Source organism: Amblyomma mixtum, chromosome 1 (assembly GCF_055824585.1).
Source record: "Amblyomma mixtum isolate Tamu chromosome 1, ASM5582458v1, whole genome shotgun sequence".
Taxonomy (NCBI): Eukaryota; Metazoa; Arthropoda; class Arachnida; order Ixodida; family Ixodidae; genus Amblyomma; species Amblyomma mixtum.
This window is the reverse complement of record NC_143012.1, coordinates 162,393,055-162,404,216: the sequence shown is the minus strand read 5'-3', so window position 1 is coordinate 162,404,216 and position 11,162 is coordinate 162,393,055. Positions and strand designations below refer to the sequence as shown.

The following is an 11,162-nucleotide window of genomic DNA, read 5'->3' as shown; positions in this document are numbered from 1 at the left end:
GCACCTCCGCTGACGACAGCAGCGATCCCGGCGGTTGTTGCGAGATGACCGTTTGGCTTCCACGTTCGCTATCAGTAAGTCAGAAGATTGATAATGCAGTCTTGCATTCTTTTTTTTTTTCGAATAAAATTTGGGCTGAACAAAGAAAAGTTTCTCCCTAAAAATGCCGTATACCACAAAAGGCGGCGCTAGTGAAGTCAAAACATAGCTACCATAACATAGTGGAGCGCGTCGGACGCCGTGCGCTATGTTTTTGCGGTGTGCTTACATTTGCAGCAGAACCAAAGCCCTTGCTGAGCACATGCAAGTTGCTGGAGTTCAGTTCGTGGACTGCGCTAACGTGTTCTTTGCAGAGTCACGACGTGCAGCGCATGCACGCGTGGTAACATTGCAGTGAGCGCTTTCTACGTCGCGTCCAAACAGTGCCTTTGGAAGCATTGGCATGGCATTGGCCCGAACTGCCCCCTCTTGGCGTCTGGCTCCGTGCTCGCACTCGTGATCGCGGCGGGGGTTTGATGTTTGATTCCGGGACGCAGGCGGCCAAAAAAACGTGAGTGGGATGATACGATTCGCTTTGCGTTTGTGGAAAACCGAATTGCATGGAACGGAGGTTGCGATAGCCATTTCGGCACGCGTTATTGTGAGCGCATCCTTTGTGTGTCAGTTTACGATCGGCGCGGTTGGAAGCAGATGCGAAGTCTAAGCCTGGTTCCATCTGTTATTCCTGTTTTATCTGAAAAAGTGCTGGGGGGGTAAGGGAGGGAAGGGGTGTTTGTTTTTTTTTTTTTTTAATGCGAAAGCTTTGCTTGCCTCATGAGTGGCGTGCGCAGGATATGTCACCACGGGCTGTGGACAGGCGGTGTGCACGGAGCGTCTCCTCATAAACTCGCTCATGCAGTAAGAGTAATTATGATTTGTAATAGTTAATGATGATTAAATAGGAAAGTTTAAATGACTGAATTATTGAATAGAATAATTAAATAATGTAATTAAATTCGCGAAATTGGTGAATTACTAGTCATACCCCCAGAATTGAACAAACAATAGAAATATTAATGACATTCACTGATTAATAATCAATAAAACATTAATGACTAAGGAACTGATAACCAGTCATTAAATATTAACTAGATACATAAATTGATAATGAATTAAATAATGATATTGCTAAATGATTAATTGCATTACTAAGTAACAGAGGAGGCAATGGAATTCGAAATGCTTTCGCATTTCCCCACGTAAGGTGGCTTAAGTGCACCTTAAATTTTATTTTCCTTTTGCGTGAACTGAGCTGAGAGCATAACCACAGCAGCATTGCTCCTGCCTTCTTGTGATACCAAGTCTACGCTCCTGTCTTGTGGAGTCGAATGCTGATGCACATGTGCGTGCTTTATTTATAGTGTTTATTGTTGGGAGGAGACGCGCAGTATTCTTCAAACTGACCAGTAATTGCATTTGGAACCAGAAATCTTGCGATGGCAACATAAAAACGGTGCAAGCATGGCTGCAAAGAAACCTTACTGATATAATTGTGATAGGTATGGCACATCATAACTGGTGATTTTTAAAAGAAAAATAATGTAATCCACCTATGTATTTACATAGTCCGCAACACATAAAACATTTAAATGTGTTGTTAGTGGACTGTGTACTTTTAATTACTGTATTGCTTTTTGCAACAAAACATTGTAAGCAATAATAGACATTTCCTAACTGGCATTTAGTGCAGATAGTATGTTGAGCTAATTATGCAAAAGGTCAAGGTGTTAATTTCAAGCAGGCAGGTAGGCTGTACCCTTAGCCTTGCACTGCAGACTGGAGTGGCTTTGACATCTTTCACTGTTAAGTGGCTGAAGCTGACATAGAGAGCTCCATTTTGTCAGGTGGTCTGCTTTCTCACTGTCCAGTTTCACTCGCACTTAGCCTGATATAAGTTATAAAAGAATATTTCCAATAAGCATTGTGTGAAGTAAACTTTCGCACTCAGTCACTGGCAGGAAATTCATCTTGTGCCGTGTTCCTTTTCTCACGCCACTGGCAGAGCAGCCAGCTTGGCATCACCTCAGTGCTTCCGTCTCTAATGGCTTTCTTCTTCATGGCCCTCTTCTTGGCCTCTGCCCCTTGAGCATATTGTTTCAATGCTCTGTGCTGTGCTTGGCGCATGATGACCTTAGCTGCCTATGTGCTATTAAACCCAACGCAACAACAACAATGCTCTCTGCCTAGCTTGTCCACGTGCAATGTCACGACGCAGTCGCAGGAGGCTCAGGCAATGGTAATGTCATAGTTACTCTGAAAAGCATGCTGCTGGTGCAGGAGAAGTGGGTTAAAGGGACCCTTTACTCACCTTAAGGAGCCTTATTTTCTGATGCAGTGGAAGCATCATTGTCTAGAGTGCCCAACTGCGCACTGAGAGTGCGTTAGGCAGACAGTAAAACATATTCACGAAGGATTTTCAGACTAGTAGGGCTGCTCGTCTAAGCTTTAAAAGTGGTAAGTGAGCTTGATAGCAACTGGACAGCAGCAAAATTGAGACATCATCAACGGATGTGGTGCAAGCAGAACAGACAGTCTGGCATAGAACAGTGCTGTTGTAATCTTATCACATACCTTCAGGGCTGTTCCATTACTTCTGTGCTGATATTTGCATGTTTGTACACTCATCCATACGTGCAGCTGCACAAAAGCACTGGTGCACACTGCTACGCTCTAAGGGCGGCCGCTGTTGCGTTCTGGTCCCTTTCCGCCTCGCCGCTTGCTGATCTGAAGGCGATGACCTGTATGATGCTGCACACGTTTTTTTTTTGCATTAGCAGGTGTTTTCAAGAAAGTACAAATGCTAATACACTATACTGATCATTTTTTGAAAGAAAAGGTATGGTGCATTCAGTGGTGCTTGGTTATGTGTACCGATATTTTTAACGTGACAGTCTCAGAGCGAATGTTTGAAGTTTCGAAAAATCGTGTGCCTTGTTACACTAATTTAGGATTGGTCGAGAGGGTTTTGAGGACACACAATGAGCTATGGAACGAAAATGGTTAACACGTTTGTTAAATTGTGAATATGAGGTCCTAGCATGACTAAGATCTCAATATGACATGTGGGGATGTAAAGTAATTTAATTATGCTGAAAAGAAAATTGGTGTAATTAGCTGGGAATTGAACACGTCCTTTGGGTTGCGAGTTGGGCGTGGCCATTGAAGAATGTTTGTTTGTCTTGGTTAAAGGAAACGCTGTGTGTCTGTGGCGTACCACTTGCTCTAGTATGCCTACTGTGTATGCAGATGACACAGGTCAGTAATGCTTGACCAAGAGGTACTGACTTTGCCAAAAGTAACCGGACAATGGTGGTTTGTTCTTAGCCTCGTAACAAAGCACTTATGGCAGCCCTTAAGCGCTGAATCTGTGTAAAGAAAGGTGAACCCTTGTCCTCATGTTGTGACCCCTTTTGGTCTTTAGGTACGCTGTAAAGGCTCTGTTATACAGTTCAGAAGCAATAGCCTTTTGCTGGGTTACTTTTGGCCGAGGGGGTACATGGCTATGCACCTGGCCCGTTTATCGTACTTACTCATGGCACTGGAGGCTTTTTTTTTGTTTTCAGGGCTTATTCAGACTAGATGGGAATTGGGGCCATTAGTGAAAGCATTCTGACTATTAAAGCCTGTTTGATATGCGTCTTGCAGCTGAGGAGTACCATGCAACTTTTGTCACTCAGAGACTCGACACTTTCAATGCTTTTATGACACAATGGCCCCATTGCGTGTTGTCGGGCTAGTTGGTTCTGCATAGCATATAAGTGAATTGCGCAACAACTTAGACAGGACACAGAAAGAAACACATACAACAGATCACGAGATTTGTACTCGTGATCTGTTGTATGTGTTTCTTTCTGTTTCCTGTCTAAGTTGTTGCGCAATTCACTTATATACTATGCAGAACCAACTAGCCCGACAACACGCTCTTCTGAACTGTATTTCTAGTACAGCGGGCCCTTCCTTTTGTACCCCACTCCTTCAATGCGCTCGTGATCTGTTGTATTTGTTTCTTTCTGTGTCCTGTCTAAGTTGTTGCGCAATTCACTTATATACTATGGCCCCATTGTTTTTGCCCCTTCTCATTAACCTGTGACCGTTGTTCTCTTTCAGTGCCATGAGGTCCCGAAGAAACACGCTTCGTTCGTACGCTTTGTACCTTAAGCGCATCTGTCCCCAGCTTTCGGATGTTGGAACTTTGGTTCACCACCTGCAACATCCTGCAACTGGGTTTAAGGACCACACCATCACTTTCCCAGTCCCCTGTACAAGTGAGCTTGGCAGAAGTGCTGGCACTCAGCAAGTGTGCCAGATATTTAAGGAGCTGCCGTTGTGGAATGAACTGCTCTGGTTCATCAGAGTGGAGCTCAGGGAATTGCACCCGGGCCTACTTAGTGTTGTGCGCGTGCCTAACGCCATGGTTCCACCTGGGAGGTGCAAGGACATCGAGCGGGCTGCAGTGTTTTTTCATTGGCTGCTCGCCCAGCATTGGTGCATCCACTCAGTGGAGGTTGACGATTTCCTGCTGCAATTCTACGACCAGCTATTCCGTGATGGCGTGCAACTGAGCACATCACTGCGGCAACTGCGGCTGAGCAAGCAGGAGCTGGATGTTCGCCCATCAGCGAACCTTGTCAATGCCATTGTTGAAACAGACCAGCTGGAAGAGCTGGAGTGCAGTCAACTGAATCTCTCTGGATTTGAGGACAGCTTGCTAGCATGTTTCGCAGACTTTATCAGGAACTCAACTGTGTTGAAAGTGCTAAAAGTGACCAGAGTCGAGAAGATACAGCATGTCGAGGTCCTCATGCGGGCGTTACAAGACAACTGTAGCATAACCAGAATAATTATCGAAGCACCTGTTACGCCAGACAGTATTGCTGACTTCTGCAAGTTTGTTGCTGGAAGTACTACGCTTACAGAACTTAATATGGATTGTAACACAGAAGAGCTTTTGGACTATGTAGGACCCTTGTGTAAGGCGCTGGCAGGGAATGTGAAACTCCAGAAGCTTACCATGAAGAGCCACAGGTTTGACTTGGTTGATGCCACTCTGCTGTCTGACATGGTGGCTATCAACACAACACTTAAGATTCTAGCCTTCTGCCATTGTGAGTGGGAGTTTTTAACACCTTGGCTGAAGCCAGGTGGCTCAAGGCCAGCAGAGGTTGAGAGTGCCAAAGCCAGGTGGGGCGACTTTTGGCGTGTCGAACCATTTGTACATGCCATTAGGAACAACACATCCCTTGAGGAGATAGTGCTTGGCACAAACCATTTTCTTGATAACGAACTAGAGAGGCTTCTGGTGGCAGTGGAAGAAAGTGCCTCTCTGCAAAAGCTCTTGTTTCACCAGTTTGCAGTGCGGTCTACGCGTGGCACCTGTGACTTGCTTCACAAGACCAACACCTTCGGCAAAGTGGGTAGCTTTTACTGCTCCTGCAGTTCACTGCATTTCGGCGAGCCGCTACATGAGTATCAGAGCCTTTTGAATGTTACCGAGTACACATTCTACGACCTCACCCCTGCGCGCCTGGGTGCGGTTTGCACTGTTTTGGGATCCTTGGATCACGTGGCCAGACTCGACCTTAACATTAAGCAGACTGAAGTGGTCGCCAGCCAGGAGTGTGCCACCCTGCTCGCCGGCTACCTGGCCTCGACGTCCTCACTGCGACAGCTCCGAATGCGTTTCCGCACCTCGGACGAAGCTGCCCGGTTCATCGTAGACGGCCTTTGCAAGAATGCCAGCCTCGAGCGTCTCCACGTGTTCGGCTGGAGCTTCGCCGTCGCTGACGTGTGCAGACTCTGCGAGTGGATTGCACGTAACAGCAGGAGCCTGAACCACTTCGTCTGGCTCGGCTCGAACCACGAGGCAGCAGATGCGATGGTGTCCGAGATCTCTGACCAGCTGGAGGAAAACTACGCGCTCATGCACTTTCGAGTCGCGACCACGTGTCGTCGGGACGAATACGAGTGGCAGGCTGTGCAGCATGTGCTCCGGCGAAACGCCGGTCTTGTCCAGCGCGCCCTGCATTTTGTTCTTGGCTCTACGCTGAAGCGCTGTGCAAGCGCTTTCGAAACCGTCTCGTGGCACCCGCACCTCAGAGCGAGAGTGCAGGACATGGCCTCTCTCAGCACTGCTGAGGTAGGTCCCAAGATTGAGGAGAGTGCCCGGCGCCTGAAAAATGATTTTTGGCAGTTGTCCGAAATCGTGAAGGAGCAAATCTGCTGCCATGAACGCGATGACGGCGTAGTTCAGCTCGATCAGCTGGGATTCGATGGACTGCTGGCTCTGCGTGAATTTCTGAAAGTGGGTGATATCGCAGACAGCCGACCCCACTGCAGGAGGGGACAGAAGCGGAAGGCATCCGAGGAGAGATGAACGTGTGTGGTGTATTTCACGCCCGCCTTACGAGGTGGACCTTTCCTACTGTGGTGACTGCAAGCGATTGTATTAGCTGGCGGTTTTTGTAATGCGACATTTGTGTGTGTGTTATGTGCCAGTAGTCGTGTGTGATCTCATTGCAAGTTCCTAGTAGACTGAAACTGGCTAACTCTGTCTGCAGTGCGTGCACCGATACCGTGATATAAATTATTAAAGTGCTTGTGATTCTCGTGCAAGGATTTTTGGGCCGAAAGCTGGCTCGCAGCCGTCAGTACTCAATTTCAGGCACGTGCAGCCATGCACGGCTTGTACTTTCAACGTCACTAACGGAATGTTGGCAGTTTGACGCCAGCTTAACTCAAGCGGCCTCAACGGGCACCAGGGTTTGCCTGTTGGTGTGAATGAGTCTGCAAAGTTTCATATCGCCACCCTGTGAGTATCGTGCGAGTGGTAGGATGCAAAATCTAAGTTGCTAGACGGCAATACGAATCGCCGACACAGTGTTGGATGATATAGAGATGAAGCGATCACGTCTTAAAAAAAGTGGCTGTGGCTCAGCTCAACTGAGCCATGATATACAGAGCGAAAGTTGTGTTATAAGCATGGTTAGAAGCGGTTCAGCTTTGGTTCATCTTTGTTATTGCGAAAGTATTTCTAGGCTATGTCGGCGGGGTCGTGTCACAAATACGTGTCTGCAGCAGTTGTGACGTTCTCAGAAGAGGTAGCATCAAACAAGCGGTTGTAATTTAAAGAGGATGCTGTGCAAAAAAATTGTTGATAGGATGATTAGTTAATTGGAGCCAAACATGTCGAAAAACGTTGAAACAGCGCGGAAGTCAATAAAGTGAGTGGATGAGAAAACAGCCGTGGACGGCAAAATCGTGGAAAATAGGCAAAAGAGTGAAAATAAAGTTCGAAATGAAATGCCTTTAATGAGTGGTAATCGAACAAAAAGTTTCATTCAAGTAGACGAATTAATTATCAGCAAAAACCATTGGGCGGCTCAATAGGCTGGACCACAGTGTAAGAAATACTTGTTACACCGTGGGCTGGACGGGAATATAGTAAGGGGAAGGGAAAGCAACCACGGTGCCAAATTTTGGAAACCAAAATGGTTGGTTGAAATGAAGGTATAATCAGAGTAATTAAATCGATCTTTAATTAAAGCATAATATAATTTAGTTAACTCATTAGTAAATTAAAAAATGATAAAGAGGCGACGAGTGCCGAGGAGGCGGCAATGCTTTCGCATTCTCCCATTGAGGGTCGCCGCAGTGATCTCTAATTTTTGTTTCAAGATGTAAAGGTATAATACTGTGGCGGTTTTCGAATCGGCTAACCTTCTATGGTTTTGAAGTAGTGTGGCAGTCACGGCGCAGCTGCGTACGTGACTTCACGCGCAAGAAGGTGAAGGAGATCGAGGCACCTGCCATTCTTTGCACATGCGGCGCGCCTCCATTTAGGGATAAAACCTAACAGCAAGATTACCCTCAGGCTCAGCATGGGAAGGGAATAGCTTTTCGCTCTAAAAAACTGCGTCAGCGGGCATCAAACCGCCGACTTCCCGCTATGAATGTGAGCACAAGAGCGACGAAGATCCTGCGTTTGAGGAAGGCCCCGGATTCGCTCTCACATTGACCTTTGCATGTACTACTATGTCATTACAGCTGCTGTTGCAATTGCACTCACGTTGGACCCTGACCTGTTCGTCCGCGACCGGCGCTTTAACGAGCGACGAGCCGTAGGGTTGATATATCAGGTGCAGTGCTAACATCTCTATAGGCACACGATTCCCGCGCACATTTGCTTTAGCTAGGAGACACCTGCGCTGCTCTGAACATTAAAGAGTTGTAGAACATGGGGACCCTATCGATTAGGGGGGGAGGATTGTGGGCGTGGCGGTGGCGGCCACATTTATTTCACTGGACGACGGGCAGCGGCACAACGAAGCCTTGCCAGCTGAAGAGTGATGTGTCTTAGCTGTTCGCTGACTTCCAGAGCTCTCCAGCGTTCGAAGCTCGCCTGCGCGGGAGACGCGGTGCCACGAATGATGACGGTCGCTACGCCCCACCCGCAGAGAGAACGCCCATGTCAACGAAGTGCAACACAGAACAGCACAAGAACATGACTGGACGGAATACGCAATGTAGTGTATAAGGCAGGAGGTGGGTCAGGTGAAGTTGCAAAACAAAAAAAAATGGCTGAGGCTTAACTTGGTTAACCCTGGTCAGATGCGAAGCATATTGATGGCTAGGCTTGGTAATACATGGCTTTCCTTGGTTGAATACTTGGTCATTTTAATACAACCACTAGAAGCCTTCGTCGTGGGGGAAGACAACGGCATGGCTACAGCGGAACGCCGACTAACCCCGAGACGCGCGTTGGGTGAGCGCCTGGATTGCCACGGAAGCCGCGTCCGCCTGCCCGGTGGAGCGAGCGTTTCACCTACACCGAGTGTGAACGCGCGTTCGAAATGCGCGGGAGTGTGACGTCACCATACCACGTGATTCACACGGCGTGCAACCGCAGCGACGGCACAAGTTGGAGCCCCGTTTCTCCACTGTCGTGACGTCATGTATCACGTGATTTGGAGGAGCACAGCGACGGCGCGAGGTGGGCCCCCGTTTCTCCACTGTCGTGACGTCATCGTGTCACGTGGTGTGACGTCATGTATCACGTGATTTGGAGGCGCACAGCGACGGCGCGAGGTGGGCCCCCGTTTCTCTACTGTCGTGACATCATCGTGTCACGTGGTGTGACGTCATGTATCACGTGATTTGGAGGCGCATAACAAGGGCTGAAGTGGTAGCTAAAGTAGTATGCTTCACTTAAAACGTCTAGGAAGTTAGGGTCGGAGATCCGAGTGGCGCGACCGGCGGCACAGTCAAGTTTCGGGCGGGCGGCCAAGGCTGAATTACGATGATTGAGCAATAGACGATGGATGGATGGATGGATGGATGGATAGGAGCGCCCCCTTTGAAACGGGGTGGTGGCAATTGCCACCATGCTCAGCTTTTAATAAATAAATAGCAGCGCAAGGAGACAAGGACAAGAAGAGACAACAAGGACGGCGCTGAACTTCCAACTTTTATTTCTAACGAATCGTGCGAGCATATATGCACTCTGAACAATCCGGCATCATCGTCAGTGCATGCGCAGATATGCCAGCTCTTTATCAGAAAGAGTGATAGAAGCGGAGCGGGGAGAAGCGGGGAGAAACATGTGTTAGCTCCGCTTCTATCACTCTTTCTGATAAAGAGCTGGCATATCTGCGCATGCACTGACGATGATGCCGGATTGTTCAGAGTGCATATATGCTCGCACGATTCGTTAGAAATAAAAGTTGGAAGTGTATCTAACGAATCTAACGAATCTAACGAATCGTGCGAGCATATATGCACTCTGAACAATCCGGCATCATCGTCAGTGCATGCGCAGATATGCCAGCTCTTTATCAGAAAGAGTGATAGAAGCGGAGCTAACACATGTTTCTCCCCGCTTCTCCCCGCTCCGCTTCTATCACTCTTTCTGATAAAGAGCTGGCATATCTGCGCATGCACTGACGATGATGCCGGATTGTTCAGAGTGCATATATGCTCGCACGATTCGTTAGAAATAAAAGTTGGAAGTTCAGCGCCGTCCTTGTTGTCTCTTCTTGTCCTTGTCTCCTTGCGCTGCTATTTATTTATTGAAGTCATGTACCAACACGCCCAATTTTCCGCGTTAATCATGCTCAGCTTTTCTTTATTTATTATTTTTTTTGTTTACTGTGTTGGCAATTCTCATTAAGATTCTCCATCAACTTTGCCTACGGTTTCCTACTATTCTAACCTTATGCCACATCTCTGCTTTTCAGCCACCAATCCTCCAATCGCTTTTTGCTGACTTCCACTGCAGATTTATTTACATGACCATTGTTATCTTTAAACCCTAGGGCCTCAGAAAGAGTGACTGTGCCTGCATCGACATCCGGATGGATACCATCACATTTGATTATGAGGTGTTCAATTGTTTCCACAGATCTACCACACACTGCACATGTGTCATCTTCTTCGTTAAATTTCTTTTTGTAGCTGCGCGTTCTAAGACACCCTGATCTAGCTTCAAAAAGTAGGGCACTGCCTCTTGAGTTGTCATAGAAAAATTCTTTCCTGATCTGCCTTTTCCAGAATCGATATAGTTCTACACTGTTTCTTTTCCATTGAATTCATCCAATTTTTAACTTCCGCGATTTTGACCTGTCGTTTAATGCTCTTTCTTTCTCCGTCCTCATGACCGGCATACTTACTGGTTAGTTTTCTAGTTCTTTTCCGCCACTGTGAGTCAACGTTCTTTCTGTATAAATATTTAAATACCTTAGCTGCCCATCTGTTATCGTCCAATTTCCTCAGGCGTTCTTCATATAGTATTTTACTCTTAGCTTCCCGTGCTTCGAACGATGCCCAGCCCATATCCCCTTGTACTGCCTCGTTATGCGAAATGCGCAGCGCCATCTCTCGGCGCTCCGAGAACTAAGTCCTCCATGTTGGCTCGGTATAGAAAACGAAACTGCTGCCCAGCGTTGGGTTAAAACGGCTGCGCTTCGTTTGAAAAGTAAAATGCCGATGCAGTGTTGCGCTACCCTCTCCACTGTGAAAAGACACTACGATGCGTGCCAGAACTAGGTGCGTTCAAGCTTTTCGCTTTTCTATTTTTTTACTCCGTCCCAACGTTTTAGTATGCCATGCGAGGTATCATGTGTCAGCAC

At 47.3% G+C, this 11,162-nt stretch overlaps 1 protein-coding gene across 1 annotated transcript; it reads left to right on the top strand.

The window, feature by feature from the left end:
• Positions 1-221: 221 nt before the first annotated feature.
• LOC149369580 (uncharacterized) lies at positions 222-6,646 on the top strand. The gene is made up of 2 exons (XM_089558979.1): positions 222-550; positions 4,147-6,646. The coding sequence occupies exons 1-2, from the start codon at positions 516-518 to the stop codon at positions 6,410-6,412; spliced, it is 2,301 nt and encodes a 766-aa protein (XP_089415105.1). The 5' UTR covers positions 222-515; the 3' UTR covers positions 6,413-6,646.
• The last annotated feature ends 4,516 nt before the right edge of the window (positions 6,647-11,162 follow it).

Coding starts and splice junctions, on each gene's coding strand:
- LOC149369580 (XM_089558979.1), top strand. CDS start 516: ATGTTTGATTCCGGGACGCAGGCGGCCAAAAAAAC. Junction 551..4,146: donor ACGCAGGCGGCCAAAAAAAC/GTGAGTGGGATG, acceptor GTTCTCTTTCAG/TGCCATGAGGTCCCGAAGAA.